Below are 24572 nucleotides of genomic sequence, written 5' to 3'. Positions count from 1 at the left end.
AGAAGTTGTCAGTCTGATGTGTCTAGAGAGAAGTTAACTCCAGTTAAACTGAGCAGGTACAGCAGGGCGGCCATGCAACGCTCTTCGTGCTTTGCTCTCTTCTTGGTCTTCTTGTGAGGCTTCCAGAAGACAGACTAATTAAGGGTAGTTTGTTAGCTGTGTATGAGTGCTATCATCTGGTTCATGCAGGCTGGTGAGCGCTCTTCAGAGGGTGACTGTCCGTCAGTGCTGGTTGAGAGTGGCTTGGACAACCAGCCATAACAGACGTGAATTCAGGTCCATTACTAATCCTTTGAGACATATTTCAATTTTTTGACCGCTAGTATCTTTCTGCCTTTTCACCCTTATTCTGCTACTCATCACACTCAGGAACTTGATGATGACCATAACTAAGAGTATTTCTCTAACATTTTTTTTTTATGAACTCAGCTGTGACAATGTATGGAGATGATTTTTTTAGCTCTGGACTGTTGCTTATTTTAGTCAGGTGGTGGATTGATTCTTGCAGACACATTTATAAATATGCAGCCAATTACAGTAAGAATGCAAGTGGCAAGTGCCCAGATAGTTAATATTTAAAAGATGTTACATGGGTGCATTATTAAGTAGAAAATTACTGCAACAGGCTTATTGTATTTGCCATAATGTAATTGATTGAAATGTGGCTTGGGGAAGGTCTTCATTCCACATGTGTATGGGCAGTGTTGGTGTATATTGCATGGGGTGTTTGCAGGCTACAGTCCTGGGTCAGTCCAGCCTTTGGGTTGGTACAGTCTGTGTGTCTGTTGTTTGCAAAAGGAGGCAGCCACAGAGCTCCAGGCCCCAGCAGAGGTGGGAAGGGGCTCTCTGGTGACCTTGGTGTTGTGACTGTCGCTCTGTGCTTTGCTAAATTCCCTCTCTGCTCCAGAGCCTGGTCCCCAGAGCACGGGGTGGAAACCTGCATCCTCTGCGCGGTCCCTCCTGGAGAGCGTGGGCTGACGCTGGGCCCCGCAGCAGCACCGTGCCCGCTGTGCACAGCGCGCTCTGCAGAAATCGGGGGGTGGCGGAAGGGAAGTGTTCGAATTGCACAGCACACAGCTGCTTCTTGAGGGCAGTTACCTGCCGGGCTGCTTCTAACACCTGTTACTGCTCTGAAACAGGAAGATTAGGAGGAATTAGCTTTCCTTGCCTTTCTGTACTGTGTTTTCTTTGAGCACTGGACAGTACTTTGCCCATATTTTCTCTGTATCATCAGCAATCCCTGCTGCTGGTTGTGCAGCAAAAGGGAGGTTTGGAAATCCTGGCCTGGCAGCAGCACCTGAAGGCAGGTGTTTCAACTTTTTTCTAACGCTTCCTGTGCTCTAAATTGTTAGTCTCCCTAAGATTCATAAAATATAATGCAAATTGTGTTTGTTACAAGCCAAAGATATAACCATTGAATAAACCATATCATCAGGGCTAGATCCTGATGATTTTGCTCATGAGTAATACTTCTAACTCAGTCAAATTCATTTTCAAAGCACAAAAAAGCACAACTGACATATTTGATGCTGAGAAATAGCATCCAGACAGAAGGAACTTCATTGCCTTCTCCACACAGTGTGCTGGGTTCGGCCCTTCCAAGGCTCTGTTTTCCAACATCTACGATCACCAGTAGCCCACACCGCCTTCTCACTGGTACGATGGGTATAGCAGTTGACATTTCTGTCGGAGAGGCCTCTCCAGGATTGTCCCCCTCATGCCAGCTGGGAACAGACCTGTCTTTCTGGGCCCTTCAGCATTATGAGAGACTGATCCTCCTTGCTCTCAGGTCTGTGATGACATGGCCAGTGTGTCATCTCCCTGGCCTCTGGCAAAAGATGCTTCTGCCTGCGGCTGGCTGGGAGGTGCCGCTAATCCTGTTTGTGACCTCTGGGACATTGATTTGGAGTGGATGATGCTCCTCTAAATATCATTATTCCTCTCTTCATCATGAAATATAGCTTGGTTAGTAACCTATAACTGGCACAGTATTTCAGTCTTTCGAGGAGCTGTATTTTGATCTTGTTGTTCAAGCCAAGCCTGACCCATCAGAAGCCGAGCATGGGAGGGAGGTTTACGCTGCAGCAGCCACAGCACAGGCTGGAGTCCTGGGCCTTCCTCAGAGGGTTTGGGTGTCCAAGGCGAGGCGGGGGCTGCCCCAAGCTGCTGAAAGTACCTGTCCTGTTGTAATAAAGAGATGTGAAGCAAAAGATGGAGCGCATGAGAGGATCTAAAAGTAATGACTGGTCAAAAAGATCCATTTTGTTGCTTTCATGTGTTTTATATGAATTTCTTTTAAATTTTTCTTCTGAAGAAAATTTTTGAGGTTAGGGAGAAAAAGAATGCCTGTCAAAAATTCCTCATTCTCGACTGTCAAATAGTGCTGGTGTAGCTCTATACGTTGTCTGTTTGCTCAGCATAGATATCAGAATAGACTGGCCAGTTCCTGGTTTTCCAAAACCTTTATACATCATTAGGTTTCTGCTTTTCTCTTACTGGCTTGATGCTGCAGTGAGCAAGTGTAACTGCAGTAATAGTGAAGGAGAATGCTTAAGTTGAACTTTGAACAAATAGGTTAAAAGCAAGTTAATATGGAATTGTACAGTCCAGAACAGCCAACACCACCTGAGTGCTTGATCCGAACAGCTGGCGCTCGGTGCAGACCCGGTGTGCCGTGGCACGGAGCCGGCGCTCGGTGATGGCAGCCTGCGGTGCCTGTCCTTAGGAGAGGGCTGGCACAGCGAGCAAAACCGGGCTGAACCCTGGCACCTGTGAACCCTGTAGCTGTGCTGGCATCCTGCCCGCTTGTCCAGGAACCTGTCCCCTCTGCGAGGGACGACCACGCTCCTGGAGAATGACCCCGAGCTCTTAATGGGGCTGGCGTAAATGCGATGTAACAAAAGCTCCTCTGAACATCCAGTTTGTTGTTAATTTGTTTGTAAAGGTATCTCTGTGCATTGTGTTCACAGATGACATGGCTTTTCGTTTCTAGTTGGTGCTTGGTTATGCAGCTGTGTTGCGTTCGTGTTTAAAGTTCCTGAAGGCAGGGAGAAATCTGAGCTAATAATCTGAGCCAGACCGAACCGAAACACTGATGTATTTGTGCTGTCAGCCCATCCCAGCCTGTTCTTGCAGCAGTGGTAGATACGGCAGTGCAACCTACGGTTCGGAGCTATTTTCAGCATAATGATATCTAGACAGCTTTTTCTGAAAGAGGAGAAGTTTAAAGATAACAGAACTGGGGTCATCTGTGGAAATGGCACTAATAGTAACGTACATCTCCATCTGTTTGCCATTTACCTTTTATTTATTTGCTTGTAATGTCTTTGATCACTTTCGTCTCTGCTGTTGTCTGTGTTTTCAAGGCTGTCTTGAGGATAGTGTGGGTGGAGGAGTGTTCCAGCACTTGTTGTTGATTTCATTTCAAATTCCGATGAGACTTGCTAACTTCATGAACCCCAGAGTGCTTAGATTTCTCCTAAGTACTTTCCTGTCTTCTGTTTTGCACCCAAACTTTGAGACAATACTGAAAAGCGCAATGCATTGCAATGCATAAGAAAATAAACTGAATGGAAGCTTCTGGGTCACCATTTTTGGGGAGACGTGTTGCCCAAAACTAGCAATAAAGACTTCTAGTAGATTTATGACATTCTTAACTTTGTTTTCTCCTGCTTCATTTGCTTGATTGCACGGCAGTCGCTCTTTGTTTTCACAGATTATTTTGCAGTCAGCTCAGGGGTTGTTCCAGTATCTCACCCCCGGCGAGTGTCCGCAGACCACCGGAGCTGGTGCTGTGTCCTGGTGACAAGTGACGGGTTCCCTGGGACTGGAGAGTGGGAGTGACATTGGCTTCCCCTTCGCTGACACCCCCTGAATGTGCAAAGGGCTTTTGGGGTTCAGGGGAATGCGGAGTGTGACATACTAGCAAATACGTAGATTTCTTTATAAAAACATGCTTCTGAGAATGATGTGACTTCTTCAATTGTCATTTCATTTTTGCCCTTGAAACTCTTTGCAGGATGAGCTCACTGCAGTGAACATAAAGCAAGGCTTCAGCAACCAACCTGCCTTCTCTGGGGATGAGCACGGCTCTGCTCGAAATGTTGTCATCAATGCCTCAGAGGTAAGGCAGGGCTGTTCGGTTCGAGTGTGCTCACGGGAGCTGGAACCAGGCTGGCAGCGGCTCTACTTGGGTCTCGACTGCTTTGCTTTCTCGTTGGAAGTCTTCCTGTTAAAGTGAATTACAGAACCAATGTAAGAATGCTGAGCTGTGTTTCTGCTACGCAGCGTTATCAGTCTTCAGCGCAAAATGTGGATGCCAAGAACAAAACGTAACTAGCGCACTTCCTTGTAGAAGAGACCTGAATTTTTGCTCCTGTTCTTTTCTTTGCTTCACTCCCAAGGACAGTAGTGGCTCTGGCCACGTCTTGCACTTGCACTTGGTCTCGTACCTGTTTCATCGGGCTGTTCTCTGCTGGGAGAAACTGGTCACTCTGGTCCATGTCTCTTGGAAACATATTCTTGGATTATTTAGTGAAATTTAACTAAATCACTAAAATATTAGTTACTGTCCTCCACACTGAAAATAATAGCTTTTTAGAAAAAAAAAATGCCATATTTTCTGAGAGATCTGTCCACATTCATGTACTTTTTTTTTTTTCCTCCTTCTGTTGGGAAAGCAGGAAGAAATGGTTTTGAAGGAAAAAGTTACCAAGATGCTTGTAAAAATGTTTGCAGACAAAGCTGCTATTTGACTTTTAAAATATACAACTTCTTACAGCTTATTGGAAAATATGAATTTACTTATACAGTGGTACTCTGTTATTTTAGCAAGAGAAGAGATACAGGTAAATGAGGGGGCTGCTATTGTTGAAATGTTAAAGGTTTTTCTGTTACATTCTTCTGATTTTTGTTTTCTAGAATTGCTACCTGCAGGCAATTTCTGTATTGTATATTAATAATTTGTGTTTTGACCATTGAACGTAACAGTTTGAAAAGTAAAACGGAAATTCACAAGGAAGTGCTTACAGTTATTTTGGTAATTCTACACTTTAATTCTCCCGAATAAGTTCAGTATCCCCTAAAAGCTTCTGACAGATTTTAAAATTACCCAACTATGACTATATTTATTAGAAAGTCAAACATTTTATTCTTACTGACAGGTCTAAAAATTGATTTCTATTTCACTAACTTTGAAAAGTAAACAAGCTGACATGAGAAGTAAAACCTCTGTTGGCATTTTTTTGGTGCCATTTTGGGATTGAAAGTACTGGGGAAGCCAATCTCAGGAAGCTGTGGATTCCAGAGGTGTGGAGTGGCAGCGGACGTGTTTTGAGCAGAAGCCGGAACACTCCTGGCTGCCCCTAGTCTGTGAAGTTTGCCTGCCGTAACTGGGGATGGAATGACAGCGACGGCAATTCTTGTGTCCTTTGGCTCGGCTTAGCTTCGGTGGCGATGCTGCAGGAGCGTTGCGGGGTGCTCGGTGTTGGGAATCCCGTCTCCTCGCTGCGGGGAGTTACAGGGTGATCCCATTAGGCTGATAGCCTGGACTGGAGTGATAGCTGCAGCTGTTAGATGGAAGTCCTTTGTGCGTTCATGTGTGCTTACCGGGTTGTCACGTATGTTTTAATTTTTTATTTCCCCCCACCAGGTTGGCGCTTACTTCAGCAGCATATTAGCGGAAAAGCTAAAACTTAACACTTTCCAGGACACAGGGAAGAAGAAACCACAAGTAAATGCCAAAGACAACTACTGGCTGGTTACTGCTCGGTCTCAGAGTGCAATTCACAGCTGGTTCACAGAATTAGCAGGAAGTAAACCACTGACTCTATTAGCAAAAAAGGTATCAAAATGCTCCTTCCTCTATTTCTTGGAGAATGGGTTGTACTGAATTGGGCACTTGTGAAACCAGCAGTGTCAGTGTAACCAAACCCTTTCCCAAATCCTGGGTGTTCTTCCGTTTTCCAGAAGTTCTGGGGGTCAGCTTGCAGGACTCATACTGCACGTGGATGCTTTTGGCTGTGTTGAGAGGTTTGCTAGCGGCCCTGCAGGCATCCCCGCGCAGGGGAAGGGTGCTCGTGGTGAAGCCCCGGGGGCGCGCGGGGCAGTACGTGTTTGTCAGGTCTGTTTGTGTGCTGTGGGTGCAGCGGGTCCCTGGCTCGGACAGGTCTGCAGGGGTTGGGCAGGGCGGCCTGGGCTGACCCGCAGGTGCAGCTGCTGTTCGCACTGTGCTCCAACTCGCTTCCTCTTGCGTTTCAGGTTCCCATTCTCAGTAAAAAAGATGATGTTTTTGCTTACTTAGCAAAATATTCTGTGCCACTGCTGCGAGCGGCATGGCTGATCAAAATGACGTGTGCCTACTACGCTGCTATTTCTGAAGCTAAAATCAAGAAACGTCAGGCCACTGACCCAAATATGGGTAAATATCTCTGTCTAAATGCATAATAATAGCTGAAAGGGCCTTCTCCATTTCTTCGTGGCTTTGGTATTACTAGGTGTCCAGAGAGGAATCTTTGTAATGGGGAGGGGAATAAAAATTCTTCTAAATCAGTTTTGCTTAGAGCTGTGTGCCGAAGAGTACAAAGAGCCATGCAGCGTAACTCCTGCCCTGCTGGCTGCTTCTCCTCCCTCCACCTCCAGCACCCGAGGAGTTGGCCATGCTGTATTTCCCTCCCGACACCGGGCTCTGCGGGGCTGGTGGGAGCAGCAAAGGCTGTGCCAAGATAAATGGTACCAGGGAATGAACAGAACTGCTCACTTAGCCTGGAGTGAAATGAGAATTGTAAAGCTTATTTATTAGAATATAGGTGGCAATATGTTTAAGTACTAACCTTAAATGACACTGTGGCACCAGCCTGAGACACTTCCAAGAATGTTTTATATCTGTGCCTCAGGTAAGAGAAAGGCACTTGCATTGTTTCTAACTCAGTGGCACAGAGATACTGGTAACTGCTTTGGGAAAATTATTCTTTCATACTGTCACATGAAATAAGTTGAAGTAGTGGATTTGGAATTGTTTTTCCAAAACTGAGCAAATGTTTGAAGTAAATGTAGTTAAACTGCTCTATGAAAACACTAAACTCCACTGGCTTCATACAGAAGCGTCAGTGGATTTGGATAGAAAAGCGTTCAACGTATAGTCTGTGTATGTTGACAGAACTGCCAATTACAAATGCAAAGGGGAAAAAATAATGCAGGTGCTAGCTGAAGCGTGAGGGGTAGTGAACAGTGAAAATAGTTGTGCTCAAAAGTGGTGGCTCCTGTAGCTCTGACAGTAAGCAGGCCTGGGTTGTCAAAGCTACTGTATTCATTAAAGAGTGTGCTCTTCTAAAAAATGCTGCATGCTGATTAAATACAGTTCTGTCAGATGTTTGTCTCCAATATTAACAAATATCCCTGGTTGTTGCAGTTACTGTTAAGAGAATCCCTTCCTTACAATTCCTCTTTTCCCAAATCTTTATGTATGTGACCAAGCAAGGTTACTTTTGTTCACTAATTTCTTCAGGTTATGCTAAATACAGAATCGCTGCTGAAGCAGATCTGAAAGCTGGTAATTTTTAGTAGGTTTGTGTATTTGCTGAACAGCACCTGCTGACTCCCGTAGGCCGAAGAAAAGCGGAGCAGTGCTGCTGGCAGACCTCTGCGGCCTGAGGAGCTGCTCCGCAGCTCTCGCGTTCTCCTCGGAGTGAAAGTCTGGAGGAGCTGCCTGCTTCAGAGCAGCTGTAGAAAGAACGGTTTTATAGTATCCCACTGCTTGTGCGAGTCCCATCGAGTTTTACGTTGGCTCTATTTGGAGGGGGAAGAAAGAGGGGGATAGAGGTCCGGATGGAGGGGAGTGATGGAGTGTATTTATTTTACCTGTTTCAAGGCTGGATGCTGAACTGTGCTGAAGGGCCGGGCGATCCCTGGTGTCGGTGCTCTGTGCCCGCGCTCGGCGGCTGCTCGCACGCCAGCAGCTCTGTGTGGTGGGACCGATGCACGGGGGGCACGTCCGGAGCCCCTTCACTCACAGCACGTGCTGCGCTGGGTGGGCTCCGGTGCCGCAGGAGCAGTTTTGATGAGAAAGGCAATATGAGTTTGTTTAGATTCTCGCTGTGAAAGAAACCTTTTATCACCTGGAGTGTTCTAATTGTGAACTCATTTTGTAGAATGGACTCAAATTATAACCCGATACCTTTGGGAGCAGCTGGCAAAGGTTGCAGAGTTTTATCACATGTCTTCCAGCCAAGGCAACAGCTCTGCAGTGATGCCTCAAGAGATGGAACAAGCCCTGAAGCAGTGGGAATATAATGAAAAATTGTCATTTTATCTGTTTCAGGTAATACTTTAAGAGGCACATGGGGTTTTTTTTGAGGTTACTATTCTTAGAAAGTTCAATTTTAGAACTTAGGGGTAGCTTTTGTCATAAGACTGACATAAATTGTTAATGCTAATCCATTTTAAAGCTTTGCTAGCTGAAAAAGTTTTGATTTGCTTTGTGTGCTCGATTGCGATTGCAGCAGTGTGCTCAGTTACTCTCTCTTCTATAGGATCCCATCTTTTAGGGGTGTTTTTAATGATCATGGATCAGACTGGGGTCAGCATGGCACATGAAGCCTTGGGTGCTGGAGCGGTGGCCTGGCTGTTCAGCTCCGCACGGTTCTAGCCCAGAATAACTCTCGGGTTGTTTCTGCCGGAGGACAGAGATGGCGGAAGGGCTGCCGGGAGGGTCTGTTGGCACTGGGTCCGGCAGCGTGCTGGGCGGAGCGGCACAGGTCAGAACGGCACGGGTTATCAGTGCCGCACGCAGTCCTGCCCTGTCCCGGGCTGCCGCGGTGCCTGGTTCCTGCACGCGTGGCCGTGCTTGAGGGCGCTGGTAGCTCTGTGCTGAGATGGGTAACGAGAGCTGAACCAGACGTGAAATCAAACCTGTTATTACACACCTGCTTGTTTAGTGCTCCCAGGTAACGCGGGATGTGTTATTCTTTCAGGAAGGAATGCTTGAGAGACACGAGTATTTGACATGGATACTGGATGTGTTGGAAAAAATCAGGCCCACTGATGATGATCTTCTCAAGCTGTTGTTGCCGCTAATGCTGCAGGTACACACATGTTCAAAAGCAGAAATCAATATAAGCATGATTCATATCTGTTAAGGGATTTTAATATTTGTGGTGGTAAAAATCTATATAAACATTTTTACTTAGGGCATTTAGGGAAATGTATTGCACAGTGTGTGTTTGGAGTTCATAAATGCCTTTAAAATGTTCATGTTTTCTAATCCTGAACTTGAATTGGTAAAAGGATTGTTTTATTCTAACTGGTCCTGGAGGGCAGATGAAATTTTTATGAGACAGAAGTTTAGATTTGCTTTTGAGCTGCTCTTTTCTTTTTAACTCTGGACTCTTAAATATATTCATGTTCAATGTTAGATTGATAAAGCAAATGAACACCTGGAGTAGACTGTAGTAACCTATGCATTTTTTTTTTTTTTTAACTTTCAGTATTCGGAAGAGTTTGTTCAGTCAGCTTACCTATCCCGTCGCCTTGCCTATTTTTGTGCCAGACGCCTGTCTCTCTTGCTAAGCGATGGTCCTCAGCTGGTAGCTGCAGCCTCTCCCCATGCGGTTATCGGAGCCAGCAGCCCTGCCCTGGGCAGCGCCAGCCCGCCGGGCACGGGTGCCGCGGTGAGCCCGGCACAGCCAGCCTGCTGCGACCGCCGTGCCTGCCCGCGGCACCGCCCGCTGCTCTACGGGCTCGGCTGCGTGCTGCAGGTAGGTCTGTGTTCTGCCGCTCTGTTTGCGAGGCTGTAACCATTCAGGGGATCAGAAAAATGCGTTTTCTGGGGGTGTCGCGGTGTGCTGTTGTGGTTGGGAGTGTACCCGTTAAAGGGTGAGGCTGAGCGGGTCTGGGGGGAGCGGGAGGGTGGATTCTCTGCGCTGGCTGAGATGCAGTGGTGGAACCGCCTGGAGCAGCTCATGCTGTCCGTGTGTCTGTCTGCACCTGTGCTGTGGGAAGGAGCAACTCAGGGGCCAGGGCCGGCCAAGCCGTTCCTCTGGGATGGGTGTTCCTGGGTGCAGTGGTGCTCTGTGCATCTCATTTCGGCCTCATCACCGTGAACCTCGTGGTTCTGCCAGAGCCGCTCTGTGCTGTGTGCGCTGGACAGAAGGCAGTGCCGTACGGGCTCCTGCAAGCTCTGACCTTTGGGGATTTTCTTGCTTCTTCCAGCTTGTCACCGATGTCTGGTGCCACTGCAGGCTGCTTTATTTTGGTTTTGTCAGAATTTTGAGCAGTTTGTATTGCCTTATCAACTTCTAAAGTGTTTAAAACTGTAACAGAAGAGGCTTCTCACTCGTGCTTGTTGCTTGGCAATAGCAGAATTGTCAAGAGAGTAATTATTTTCTAAAAAAGGACTCATATGATAGCTGCAGCTGTTTGCCTTCCTGAGTGCTGACCCGGTGAGAGTTCCCGAACCCTCCTGGTGCTGCCTGCTCAGCTCTCTGTCCCTGGGGTCACACAGAGTGCTGTGATGGTGGTACCAGGAGTGCCCTGGTGCTCACGGGTCCCAGCACGGCTGAGGTTGGCAGGGACCCCGTCAGACGATGTCACCGCCCTCAGGCAGGGTCAGCTCCAGCAGGTTCCCCAGAACCGCGTCCAGCGGGACGTTTCGCATCTCGCCGTGTGTGGGCAGCTGTTCCGGTGGGGCCACCCGTGCGGTGGCAGAGCGCTCTGCCGTGCTGCCCGTGTCCCGCTGCGGGCAGCCAGCGCTGGTCCCTGTCATCTGAGGACACAAAGCGGGACAGTATCTGCATCCGTCCTGCTGCCGAGGGCGTGAGTCGGGAAGTTTGAGTCCATCTGACTCCCAGCGTTCTGCGGTTTTTCCCTGCCGGGCATGGATCTGCATTGGGAACGTGGGTGTTTGTCTCTGTGCGGGTCCTGCTGGGCTCTGTTGTGTGCTCTGGCAGCTTCACAGCTGCTCCAGCAGCTGTACCGCTGCTTGTTCTGCTCTGCCTGTGCTCCTTGGGATGTGTGTGTGTTTCTCCCCATTTCTTGTGCCCCCAAGCAGGCCCAGAGCACGGCCGGGATGCACACAGGCGTTCAGAGCAGCATTTCCCCTGGCAAGGGTTTTGCTAAACGGCTGCTTTGTAGTCCGGAGCTGGACTGGGGGAGCTTCCCAACGAGTAATCCAACAGTCTCAAAAATGAACTTCTCTAAGATGAAGCAGGTTCCGTGGTTTTAGATGATGTTTCAGACCGGGCCCCAGATCACGAAGCGTTCTGCTGGGGCTCTGCAGCACCAGGTGCTCCGGGTGAAACGGCTGTTCTGCAGCCTGGCAAGGCAAAATCTTTCTTTTGAAGTAAGTCTTAAGTTCGTGGTGCATTTCAATGACTCCTTTGTGCTTTAAAACCTTGACAGGAGAGTTCATTTTAATTAATTTCTTTAATTTTTCATGTGTAGCTTCTTTCTGTAAGCCAAACACCAAAATCACTTCTATTTTCTAAAGACCATTCACATTTCACAGAAAGAATCTGGCTGAAATTAACCTCTGGTGATGTTCTTTGATGGCATTATGAAAGCAATACAAATGGGAATTGAACATGTATATATTTAAATATTTTTTTAAAATAGAGAAGGAAAATAATATAGTAATTGAATTTCCTCAAACAGATGTTTTAAAGTAATTCTGCATAGTCTTGTCTTGTTTCTTCACTGCAGTAGTTAGACCAAAACTGATTCTATCTCATGGACTCTTATTGTTAGTATTGTCTGTCATGTGTTTAGAAAAATAAATTACTTCTGGTTTGTACTGTTGCTTGCAGACTGTAACTCTTTGTTGCCCAAGTGCCTTGGTGTGGAATTACTCCACAAATGAAAATAAGAACGTTAATCCAGGCTCACCTCTGGATTTACTTCCGATTGCTCCATCTAGTTTACCTATGCCGGGTGGAAATTCAGCATTTAATCAGCAGGTAAGCTTCTTCATTGTCACAATCTTAGGATCTGTTTTGTATCCTGAATAATGATCTGTGATATTGGGACTACTGCCAAGTTTGGATATTTCTGTAGGTCTAGTTTCTATACTAGTGTTTTGCTAGTTTTTGATAACTTACTTTGTACTTCATTCAGGTACTGATTTTGTGAAAATATCAGGAATTTTATTAATTTTCAGATGTTTTCTGTTATTAAACTGAAATTACTTGAAGGTATGAAATGGCAAATAAGAAGCTTGTTGTACCAGGTTGTGAGATGCGATTTTGCAGGCACGCTGAAAGTTAATTTTTGCTTAGATGGAAAAGATGTTTTGTTGTACAAGATGATTCGTAACAGACAAACCGTTTGAACAGAAGGTACTTGAGTTCGCTGTTCCCAAAGGCCAGGGTGTTGTGGGACACCAGAGGGTATCTCGCTCCTGCTCAGAGAGCTGTCGCAAGCTCGAAATGAGAATGGAGACTTCCCAGCACTAGCTAATTAGCAACTATTTTTTTTACAGGTTCGGGCAAAGATTTATGAAGTAGAACAGCAGATCAAACAAAGAAGCCGTGCTGTGGAGGTGCGGTGGTCCTTCGACAAGTGCCAAGAATCACCTGCTGGTGAGACAACTCAGAATGAAACAAACGTTGGGAGCTTTAGGGTGACATCTGGTCATCTTTGAGTATAATCCTGTGGTACCATGGGTAACTCTAGTAATAGATTTGTTTTTTTCTCCTCTCTCACTCCCCTCTCTAGGGGTGACCATCAGCCGAGTTTTGCACACCTTAGAGGTGTTGGATCGACACTGTTTCGACAGATCAGATTCCAGCAATTCAATGGAGACACTTTATCATAAGGTTTTCTGGGCAAATCAGAACAAAGATAACCAAGAGGTAAGAGCTGCACTCTCCTCGCACTTCATCATCCGTAGACAATGGATTTTGGTTTTACTTATCAGAATTGTGTGCGTGTGTGTATATTTGATACAAAAGCTTTGTGGTTTCTTGGTGTATTTTTTCTTTACTACTTGGCACTTGGTTTATTAGGAGAAAACAGTTCTTTGCTGTTACAACTGAATTCTTCAGTGCTATGTACTGTAAACCTCTTTTAGGAGAAATGATCTATGAAGGTTTTGTGGTTTGTGTTTTTTGGATAAAATTCCCGATTATCGTTTGTTAACAACTTTTACATCTGTTGTAGAAAGTAGCGAATTCATAGGTTATTAGGTATACTAAAATATTCTAAAACTACATACTCTTAGGTTTTTTTATAGTTTTACCTGTGGTCCTAGAGCCATTGTCAGAGACCATGAAAATCTTCATCAGAAATCCTTAACATTTTACTTTTTTTTTTTTTTTGGTGCAGTGTAGTTGATGATGTCACCAGGCCTACGTATAATGTCAAACACTTTGAGTTTCCTTGGAAGGTGTTTGGGGAAAAGATGGAATAGCCAGCTTTAACAGTACACTGTTGAAGTAGAATTTTAAAGTGGAAAATATTAGTGAATCTGTCATAGCTGCTTATATTAATGTTCTAAAAACTTTCATGCAAAATGGCTTGTTCTTTGAATGCACACGGTTTTTGTTCGTGACTGTGTTCTCAGTGACTGGTCATAATTCAAGACCCTTTGTTGCACCAAAATACTGCATGATAACTGTGCATCGGTGTTTTAGTGACTTTGCATTAGACAAGCAGAAAACAGTATTTTGTACGTAAGATGTCCATCACTAGGATATCTGCCTCCTGACAGTATGTAAAGCAAAAAGCCCTTTGAAGGACAGCTGCCTACCGCCCCGGGTTGATGTGAGCCCGACAAGCAGCACTTCTCACACCCGGCAGGTGCTCAGATTTTATCCCCAGAGTGCCCAATGATAAGAACCGTTGTTGAATCCTCCTGGTGTGAAGGTCTCACAGCCAGTGCATATGTGTTATTAATACCACAATTAATACAGTGAGAATGATGCTACCTTGTGAATATGACCACACACACAGTGGGTAATACAAAGGACCTTTAATTTCTCATTCTGCTTCACTGACTTGTGTAAAGTTTCTCAGTAGATTCAGCTGGGTATGAGGATTTGAAATGATGTGGCATAAAGCAGTAAACTCATTTGAGATGTTATTGCATAGAAAACTACTTTTACAGCCACAGGTATTTTCCATGCAACATTTCTTTGACTTAAAACATCTCTAGTGCACAGCTCCAGAATGTTTATCAGTGTGGTGGTTATTGTGGAGTATCTTCAAAGAAATAAGCCCAGTCAACAGTTTGTATTGGTACCGCACAGTTTTAAATGAGAGTAAAATTTTGTTGCGCTCATCCAGATTTGGAACACCTGTAATTCCTCTCCACCCCCTTTTGCAGATCACTCTCTCTGACGGCTGGAGTCAGTTTGTGCAGCAATAGAGTCCTCAGAAGAGCGAGCTAGAGAATGTAATAGCAGCTTCTCCTCTTTGCGGTCACCTGTTGTCTTCCTGTGGCTGAAAGCCACTTGACTCACCTCGCTTTTCATCTGCCTGTGTTTAATTATCTGCCATAGTCTTTCACAGGTACAGCTAAGGAAGGGAATTGAGAAATGACTCTTTTTTTTTTTTTTTTTTTCCCCCTCTATTTGTTTTGTTTTAGAATGGTTGGTGAGACTTTTTCACTTGTTAGTCTTCTGTGTGGAAAAACATGATTTGGTTGAGTACGGCTTGAAATGCAGCTGAGCAGTGGGGGGACACCTGGTGAATGGACCTTCCCACAGGATCTCCTGCCCAGTGTGTGCGACAGTAAATGGAAGAGAAGAGAGCGCACCTGATTTTTGAGGGGTGGTGCTGACTTTCTGGAGATCATTAGTAGAATCCTGAAACTTCATGGATATTTGTGCACTTGAATTGCTTTTAAAGCTTAGGTCTTTGAACTTGTATTTAGGTCTTGCTTCTCACGTTGTCTTTGAAGTCCAACTGAATTCTTATGATGCCAGGAGATGTTTTTCATTTTAGAGTGAAAAAGTCCTGGTTTTGAACTTGGTTCTCACGAACAGGGCTTGTTACTAATGCAGAGAGTTAATATTTGTCTTTCTGAGATCACTGTGCTGGAAATGACACAAACAAACAAAAAAAGACAACCCCGCTGTGTCTGTGGGAAAGCTCTACTGGTGCCTTTTTGGTTAGTCAGCTACGATTTTAACAGTTTGTTACTGCCTAAGGGACCTGAATCTGGCTATGCTGGGATGCATGAGGGGTAGGAGAGACTAGATGAGGAAAATAAAACACATTCAAATATCTGCAGGATCAGAGCCTCTTTCCACAAGTGTTGAGAAAACAGAGGATGTTCTGAGCATCCTTATGTTTTTAATAATGCAGTTAGCACTAGTTCACTTGTTTGAAATGCTGAGTTGTCCGAAGCTTGTTCGTGTGGGTATTTTCAGCCTCTCTTATGTCAGGAAATGCAGCATCAGGTTCCTGCTCAGCTGGGTGTCTAAGGGAGGTGAAATTAAAAAATCTCTCTGGAAGAGGAAAATCTATTCTGTGACTTAAATAACTGATGGGAGCCTTAAAAAGAGAAAACCAAGTTGTGCGTTGTTTTTATCTGAGACAGCTTCAAAGCAGTGGTTGCTAAAGCTGAGCCCAGTCTCACGGTGTGATGCAGATAACAAACGGGCCCCGTGCCATGGTTTGTGTGTGTGCGCGGCTGCACGCGCGGCCCGCCTGACTGTCCCTCTGCGCCGCGGCCCCAGGCGCTGCGGACGTACGTGTTCCCGTCTGCTCTGCCAGGCTCAGGGCATGTAGCTGATTTAAAACCCCAAACTTTTGAGACAGTTCTTGCATAGCGCGTAGGACCCCCTAGAGCTCCTTCGTTACGGGTATGTGGATGTGTTTTCAAATGGGATGTGCTGTCCCGGCTGTTTCTGTGAGTGGAGCTCGTCTGTGTGGGTTTGGGATTTGGAGCCAGCTCTTTACGGATGGCACTCGGCCTTTTATTTCCTACAAAAATCTGGTAGTGCTCCTGTTCCTGGCTCTCTTTTCCTCCCCTGTTCTTTTTGGAAAGGTGGGTTGTACTAGTAAACGTTGCTGTATTGTACCCCTTCTTTGTCTCTTTTAATAAAGGTATGGCTTCTGGAAACTCCTTGTCCTCTTAAATGAGAGATTTGGAGTTTAATGTTCAAGTGTTAATTTTATTTCACTGAGAAGTTCATTTGACGATGCTACCTGGAATTGGGATTACAAATTTATTTAGATAGTCTACCTTTAAAAAAAGCTTAGTATTTAAAGGGAGCTTTCTTAAATGATAAAATTCTACAACATTAGAAATAAAGCAGCTCTGTGGTGAGACTGAACCTTATTGTGCTAGGAAGCAATCAGATTTTTTTTTTTGGTTAACCTTCTTTGTGATTTAAGGACAGACTGGTGTCCTGTGACACAGGATTCACTTGCAATAAGCAGCTGCTCAGATTTGTTGAATTATTTGATTGAATACACTTTTCAGTATCTTCATGTTTTGAAAGGAACAACAATAGCCATATAAATGTTTATATACATATATACACAAGTATGTATACACACTAATTGCCTCATATCCTCTGCAGGCATCTATGACTGGCATAAGAGCGCACCTGCTGCAAGCTATTAGTTCCTTAGTAGCAAATTCTAATTAAATCATAAAGGCAAGGCCTAGTGGGTTAAAGGCTCTGAGTTATGGAGAGGTTTAATAGTGCTCTTGGCTTCCTATCTCCAAACCTATCAGGACCAGTAACATTTCATACTTTCCTTTGAATGCTTTCCTGTGTTACTAATTGTGGTGCTTTTTTAAAAATAAAACCAGACCAACTCTTCTTCACCCACCGGATGGTCCAGGTGTAAATTGATGGAGACAAGGCCTTTGGTTTCTCCGAAGGGCCGGGACTGGGGGCGCTCAGGAGGTCACAGCTGCTTTGGGCCATGGCCAAATGACAAACCTTGGAGTTGTCCCAGTTTGAAGTCTTGCCTCGCAGGCGTGTGCTGCGTGGTGTAGGACATCTCTGCCGTTTGATGCGACCTCAGAGTGTTTTTCTCTCGTTAGGACTTGCGGAAGGTTTGGGAATCTGGAGGAGGGGTCTGTTTGTGGGAGCTGCAGCTCCTGCCCACGTGGGTCTCTGCTCAGCACCTCGTGTCTGCTCTTCCCAAAACCACCGTCACCGAGTCACGTGGGAACCGATCAAAAGACCTCTCCCGCCCCTGAGATTTTCAGGGCACAAATGTGACATTAATGCTGCTGTTCGAGGCAGTAGTTTGAGCCCCTCTGAAGTGCGGTCTGTGCTTCTCTGGGCCAGACCACCTGCAGGTGTCAGATCCCAAGTCAGACAAATCCAGAACCCGATTGCTGCGAGAGATGTTCATGGCGCCCGTAGCGTGCTGAAGGGAAGGTGGGGCGTGGAGGGAGGAAGCCGTGAGCAGAGCTGTCGTGGGCAGCACCGTGAGGAAGGAAGTCGAGCAGCAGCGCGTGCCGCCGGCGGCAGAGGCGGCTGCCGCGGAGCAACCCGCTCGGCACGGGCTGCCCGGCGCTGGCCTGACGCCTTTTCCGGCCTGCGGCTCTGGAATGAGCCGCGTGTCGGCAGCACGATCCTCCGCTGCCCGTGGGCTGCTGTTGGGATGTACTTACTGCAGCAGTTGGGGCAGTCGTTTATACTGCAGGGACTTGATACAGCTTTCAAACACGTTCGTTATTCTCAGTCAAAAGCAAAACAAAGTGTGTAATGCTTGGACACTTCAGCTTCACCTTCCTGAGCTGCCGCAGGGCCCGGTGTGCAGGAGCGGCTCTGGTGACGCCAGCCTGCCCAAGCAGAGCTGCAGCAGCGCGATCACACACTCACCTGCGCTCAGATCAATCTTTGGTAGTTGCTGCGTGTGTCAGTTCCTGAGAACCGAACTCACTGGTTTGAGGCACTTAAAAGATTTTCCCCTCTTCCCTGCACCCTGTGTCATTCGGTATCTCTCGCCCGGTGCAGCGTATTGACAGAAAACTTCCCTGTGCGAGGTGCGTGCGCGTCCACCAGCCCTGGTTGCGTGCCGTTGGGTTTGGTGGTTTTGAGGAGGACGATCGCGATGGCTCTGAAGCAGGAACGTCCTTGCTTGTGGGTCTGTAGTTCCTCACGGCTGAAGAAAGGATGCTCTTTCTGAGGGGCCATGCTTGACTTGAGCCCTTTCTTGTGAAATGTAGCTCCCACTGACCTCGGGGAAAGGAGAAAAATCGCATCTGCTTCGTTTACAGGTTGGTCTTAAGCGTTCGGAGGTGGCAGCCAGCGTGGGCAGGAGCGAGGACGTTCAGCAGGGCCACTTCAGTAACGCGCAAGAAAAATATACTTCCAAAATGCGGGTAGTGAGTGGAAACAAATTGGATGAACACTCCATGATGTGACCATACCATATCTCATTGCTATTCTGTACATATGGATTTTCTAAAGATGCGTACAGTTTGTTAAAAATGTGTGTGTTAAGTCAGAAATAAATTGAGCTTTTCGGGAGTTTTTTGACCTTGGTCTTATGATAGATACACCTTTAGAAGTTAGGGGGTTTTGTTTTGTTTTATTTTTTTTTTAATGCGTCAGTGGGTTGCAGGTGATGGTCTGGAAACAGACGGAGGAGGTTTGGAAGAATTAATGTAAGGAAAGCGTAACTTCTGTGTGGTTATCTGGGTTAGAGGCTCTGTCTGATACGCTTTTCCTGTTTGACTTGCTCATAGAGCACATCACTCTTTTTTTCCGTGTTTGTGAAGCAACATCATGATAAAGGAAAATTTTGATTTGAGTATCAGCAGTGTGAAAACTGAGATTTCCCTCTTTGGCTTCCAGATTATATTTCATTTGAAAACATTATGAAAAAAGCAAATGTGTGTGTCTGTCAGTACCAAAGAGCAAACCCCAGCTTTTGCGTTCATCCCCAGCCCTGGCTGCTGCAGGCTGTTTGCTCAGAGCAGCCCGTGGCTGTGCGAGTGAAACGTTTTTCTCTCTCTCTCTCTGCTTGTGCTGGCCAGGGAGCCCCAAGCGACGACGCTGTGGTGACGCTGCTCTGCGAGTGGGCTGTGAGCTGCAGGAGGTCCGGCAAGCACAGGGCCATGGCTGTGGCCAAGCTCCTGGAGAAGAGGCAAGCCGAAATTGAAGCAGAAGTAAGTTATTTCTGCCTCTAGAATAGTGTGAGCAGAAAGCTTAAAAAGTAAGATATTTCTAAGGAAACATCACTTTACTCATTACCCAACATGTAAGTTCAATGGCATTTGGAGCACTGGGGACTTCTGTAATCAATTCAGAGTTTTTAAATTCTAGATAAATTTAAAATGAAAAAACCTTCTATTCAGAGTAAGAAATTGCAGCCTGACTCAGAATGGTCTGCGTTAGCTGATCTACATCTGTTTGAGGTGTTGTACTTCTGTCCAAATAAAAGGTTGTCATTGTCACTGGAGTCCCTGAGCAGGTGGAGAGTGGGTCTGCAGCAGCACATGCCCCGCAGCACCGCTGCAGCTCTGCCCCGCAGCACCGCACTGCCCCGCAGCACCGCTGCAGCTCTGCCCCGCAGCTCTGCCCCGCAGCACCGCTGCAGCTCTGCCCCGCAGCACCGCTGCAGCTCTGCCCCGCAGCACCGCACTGCCCCGCAGCACCGCACTGCCCCGCAGCACCGCTGCAGCTCTGCCCCGCAGGGTCGTTGCTGCCTCACCCGCAGCCACGCAGCCCACAGGCAGCTCTCAGCCACTGCCTGATCTGCTTAGGTGGTTGTTTTTCCTAGAAAAAAGGGGCCCAAGAAGGGTGATGTGTGATGTCTGCTCAGCCCGGGTGTGGGACAGACGGATGAGCGCACATCGGTGCAAACAGACGTTTCACTTTCCGAAGCGTCTCTGCCTTGTCTGCTCCCACCACGAAGCCAGGGAGCTTACTGGGTTGTTTCTGCCTCGCACCAAAATCCACTCAAAGCAGAGATGTTTGCCCTGATTATTATTATATTTAGTGTAATTTACACAAACAAGAGGAGTTACCTTTTGTATTCACATTGGTCCTGGAAGTTCTTTATCTTAAATTTTAGCTTTTATATGAAACAGTGTCATTGCAGATGATAGTACATGTCTCATGTATTCCTTTTCAATAAGTAATCCAAAGTGATTAAACAAAACACCTCAGGAATCACCCAATGAGGTACTGGGAAAAACCCGTTGTTCTAGAGCAGGTCTGGATTTTATGAAGAGCTGGGGAACGAATGGTTGCCTCAGCTGCAAACTGGGTGAATATCCTGTGTATTTGTGTGTAGACACATGGTTTTTTATTTGTTCACTGTGCAGAGATGCGGTGAATCTGAAGTCCCAGATGAAAAGGAATCTCTGTCTTCGGCCTCCCTGACAGGTTCCAGTCTTCCTGTTTTTCAGAACGTCCTGCTAAGGTTTTTAGATACACAAGCTCCCTCATTATGTGAGTATTAACTGATTTACGTTCCAGAGTAGGTCAGAAACAACTGGTTTGCTGTCTGGCTGCTGAAGTTACTGTTTCGCTGTAGTGGGTGTTTCAGAGTTTCTGTGATTACCTCCTGCATTTTCATAAGCACACGTATTTTGAAATCTCCTGCCTTGCTATAGGATCTTTCTGTGATTTTTATTTCTTTCTTTTCACAAAAGGAAAATTGCCAGGAACTATGTTTATTTCTTTTTAAGCTGTAAGAGATTTGGGGAAATTACTTGCACTCTGTGCATATTTAACATCAAACACTTGTCTCTTTTTGACACATCCACATTTGAAGTGACTGAACTGGAGGTTACACACAAGTGTTGAAGTCGGAAGCTGTGAGTTGACAAATAGGTGGAATGAGAAAGGATCTTTGTTCATCGTAGTTTCCTCTATGAAATGTCTTGGTCTAATAAAACTGCCTGATGTTGTAGCTCGTGTTTCTGGTATCTTAAGCACTTCTAGTTAGGGCATTTTTTTTTTTCCCCGGTGCCTTTAAAGGGGATTTTGAGTGGTTTGAGACACAGTACGAAAAACTCTCAACATCCGAAAAAGGAGAAACTTCTTAAAAATTTGTTACAGACTCTGAGGTATGGGCAGCACTTTATTTGCGTACCAGTGGTGACCTTGGTTTTGATAAACCATCCCAACTATGTGTGTTATTTAGACTTGTGTTTCCGATGTGCTTGTTCTGGGTGCGGTACCGTCCTGCGCTGGGTCGCTGTGCGAGGGGCAGGGACAGCAGCTGGGAGCGTTTGCCTGGCTTGCAATATTCTCTGGGATTTTCGAGCGCTGGACACGCTTTGTGGCATTGTGTTGTTTCTACGGTGCTTGGGTCTGTGTCCCCAGCAATGACAGCGTGTTCTGAAGGAGGGCAGGTCACCTGCTTGGCAGGGCTGTTCTCCGACACTGCCCCGCACGGCACCCAGCCCGCACGCCTCATGTGGAAAAAGTAATAACACAGGATGTGTTGTATTTCTCAAGGCTTTGCTTTGGCACTCGCAAAATAACACACATTTATTAAAATAAACTTTTTCCCAATGTGCGTGAGCATGTTTAATAGATACAACGCGCTACACTGTCAAGCTTTAATAAAATATTGCTGCTATATCTTGGAGGCCTGGCATGTGGAGATCTTGAGTTGTTTGAAAATATTTTAAAAGGTTTTCTGTTATGAATACAAAAGTCCTGTAGATAAGACAGTAGCCTTTACTATAGTAATACAATTTGGGAGGAAAGGACAGCTGTTGGTGGTCCGTTACAATCCAAAGCTTCAGCTTCAATTTTTCTTCACACAAGGAATGTCCTTGCCCCCTCTTTTTAGTTTTTAGAAGCATTTGAACATTGCACGTAACTGCTGCCCACCAGCTGGGGCGGGCAGGCGTGCGTGGGGCAGGCGTGCGTGGGGCAGGCGTGCGTGGGGCAGGCGTGCGTGGGGCAGGCGTGCGTGGGGCAGGCTGCTCTGGACTCCACTGCTGGGCCTGTCCCACCTCTGCAGCGACAGCAAAGCAAAACATGCACGTTGCTGGGAAAGGGTTTGCTCTGTGGAGACAAGGAGAAACCTGTGCAGGATGCCTGAGACGTTTCATTAGCCCTTTCAAATTAATTTGCTGGGGTTTGCAACTCCAATAGTGGGAACCCAGATATTGATAAGTTGAAGCAAAAGTCTAACTTTTTTTTTTTTTTTTGGTAGCTGACCCGAACAGTGACCATGAGAAGACAGAGTTTGTGAATTTGGTGCTGCTTTTTTCTGAATTCACTCACCACAATGTTTTCTCCCATGATGCATACATGTGCACTTTAATATCACGCGGAGACTTGTCAATCACTGCAGCTGCTCAACCACACTCACCTAATGGGGAACCTGTGGATGAACACTATGCTAAGGACCACAATGTGAAACTGGAGGTAACCCTTCATGCCTTTTCCTCCCATGTTTGGTAAAATGTTTGTTTTTTTTCGTGAAGTGTAGATTTTCACTGAAGCATTAGGATTTCAGCTCTGAGCTCTGCAGTGTTTCGGGCTGCGTGTCCCTGTCTCTGAGGACACTGCCCGTGGTCCCATCGGCGCTGGCAGGGACGGGAGCTCCCCCTGAGCTGCACGGCCACCGGCCCGGGCTGCGCGGCCAAACGTCACGGCTCGTGTGTGCACAGTCCGGGGGAATCCCGGCTCCTCCAGCAGAGCAGCAGCTCCTGACATGTTCTGAAACCAGTGCAAGAGGACGGCGGTTTTAAATTCCAGACTGTGGACCCCATTTGCGCTCATGTGATGAGTTGCAGCCTGTCCTGCTGCACGGTCTGTGTGGAGCCTGTGGGCAGCTAAAGCATCTTCTTGTATTTCTTTTTCAATTCTTTTGTATATCTCTTATGTCGGTCTCATGGTCAAATTTGCCCTGAAATATAGAGGGTTTCTGCAAGTTGCCTTTCATGGTACAGCAAAGTAGGAAATAAAACCCGTGAAGGTACAAGAGTCAGCTTCCTCTGCTGGAGGTGTCTCTGGAGCAGAACTGCTGACAGGGATATACTGTAAAGTTTTGTTTCCCCCCCTGGCTACTGCCCTTTTCCATGTTTTAGAGGATTTAGACTTGAGAAATACTTTTGTGAATTAAGGCTTACCATCAAGACTTAGAAGTCAGTATCTGAAAACCTCCTTCCATCAATACTTTTTCTTAATTTTTAAATAGGTGGAATGCTTGGGTTTACCTGTGATCAGTGAAACGAGTTTTCAGCAAAATGTGACTGATATTTGTTTTTTCTCTGTGGCAATTATTGGAATAGTAGCATTATGGAACATACGGGCATTGACTCGGGAAGCGCTAGTATTTTTGATGATGTAGACAAGAGTGGCTTTAAGGCAGATTTTAGTTTGGAATTTCCAGTAGGTTTAACTTTAGGTTTTCTGCATGCCTTTGCCTGCCTCTGCCGCTTGCTGTTGCCCTCGCTCGTCGCTCCGTGCCCTGGCACCACGTCGCTGCTGCCATCCGCAGCCGATGTCCCGGCACCCGGGCCCTGCCGCGGTCTGCGTGGGTGCGTCGCCTCCCGTCTGTGCCTCTCGCTGCTCCTCGTGTGTCCCCGCGCTGTCCTCGCACGCCCCCGGTCCCCCCGTCCCTCCCCGTGCCCCCGCGCTCTGAGCTCTGTGGTACAGCTGGGCATGAACAAATCTGCAGATCGACCCGCTGCTTTGTCGTCAATGAACACTGTTGATACCATTTGCTTTTTGAGTGTCTTCCGCACCTGTTCCCCCTCTCTGTTTCCTCCCTGTTGGCCCCGTGCTGTGTTGCTCTTGAATCTCCTGGTTCTTGCCTCGGGCTGGTCCTTGTTCTGCACCGCACGGACCCCGTGCCCAGCCCTGCCGGCGAGATCCCTTGCAGGACGGTGGGACCCGTTTCTCCCTGACGTCTGTCATGTTCGTGGCTTCAAGCGCGTCCATGCCTGCCTGCAGTGTCTCTTGTCACCTCCCACTTCACCCTTGTCATCATTTTCCCTCAATCACTGGAATATCTCGTGGCGGTTTCTGTGTCACAGCAGCGTAAGTGTGCGGCTTGCTCTGAATTGTGATGCTTGTTCTTCTGACCGAATACCGCTAGTTTAAAACTTGTCTCATAACAGAAATATGCATAGATATATAATGTGTGTGTATATATATATATGTATCTTAAATTTCAGGCTTGATTATGATTGCACTTGCTTTGTCTATCTTTGAAAAACCTCACATGTTTAAAAAGTAAGTGTCAGCAAGAACAGAGTTGTGTCTCTGAATGCAGTAGCTGAATTTTGACAGCTAGAGGTTACACTGACATTGAACGTTTGTTCTACATGACTTAGATTTTTTCTCCGATGCCCGGGGAGTCTTGTGAGAATGTGAACTCTTCTTTGGACAGAAGAATTTCAGTTACCAGCGAGAAGTCGGTCAAGAGGGAAAGACCGAGCGAGCTGATTTTCCCGTCCAACTACGAGCTCCTGCGCCATTTGCAGTACGCGACGCGTTTCCCCGTTCCCCGGGTGAGTGAGCGCCGTGCGCGGCAGTGCCGGCGGGCGGCACAGGGGCCTGGCGGGAGCGCAGGGCTGTGCCGCCCCTGCCCGGGGGACGGGACAGGTGGCGCCGTTGCTGGCAATGTGCACACACTGTGCTGTGGGTGCCCGTGGTGTCTGTGTTATAGGAAAAGGGCTGAGCTGGAAA

General features: G+C 46.7%; 1 protein-coding gene across 1 annotated transcript in view; it reads left to right on the top strand.

Moving 5' to 3' along the window:
* MED12L (mediator complex subunit 12L) overlaps nucleotides 1-24572 on the top strand; it is a 96754-nt gene that overhangs the window by 861 nt on the left and 71321 nt on the right. The window contains exons 2-14 of the mRNA XM_065640564.1: nucleotides 4019-4123; nucleotides 5651-5842; nucleotides 6259-6418; nucleotides 8148-8317; nucleotides 8970-9080; nucleotides 9483-9752; nucleotides 11799-11948; nucleotides 12470-12569; nucleotides 12706-12842; nucleotides 18944-19075; nucleotides 20237-20363; nucleotides 22087-22301; nucleotides 24218-24394. Coding sequence (XP_065496636.1) covers nucleotides 4019-4123; nucleotides 5651-5842; nucleotides 6259-6418; nucleotides 8148-8317; nucleotides 8970-9080; nucleotides 9483-9752; nucleotides 11799-11948; nucleotides 12470-12569; nucleotides 12706-12842; nucleotides 18944-19075; nucleotides 20237-20363; nucleotides 22087-22301; nucleotides 24218-24394 — 2046 coding nt within the window. The remainder of the gene's footprint in view (nucleotides 1-4018; nucleotides 4124-5650; nucleotides 5843-6258; nucleotides 6419-8147; nucleotides 8318-8969; nucleotides 9081-9482; nucleotides 9753-11798; nucleotides 11949-12469; nucleotides 12570-12705; nucleotides 12843-18943; nucleotides 19076-20236; nucleotides 20364-22086; nucleotides 22302-24217; nucleotides 24395-24572) is intronic.

The sequence above is a fragment of the Caloenas nicobarica genome, chromosome 8, assembly GCF_036013445.1.
Source record: "Caloenas nicobarica isolate bCalNic1 chromosome 8, bCalNic1.hap1, whole genome shotgun sequence".
Lineage (NCBI taxonomy): Eukaryota > Metazoa > Chordata > Aves > Columbiformes > Columbidae > Caloenas > Caloenas nicobarica.
Note: the sequence above shows the minus strand (reverse complement) of the source record. Positions and strands in the feature narration are given on the sequence as shown.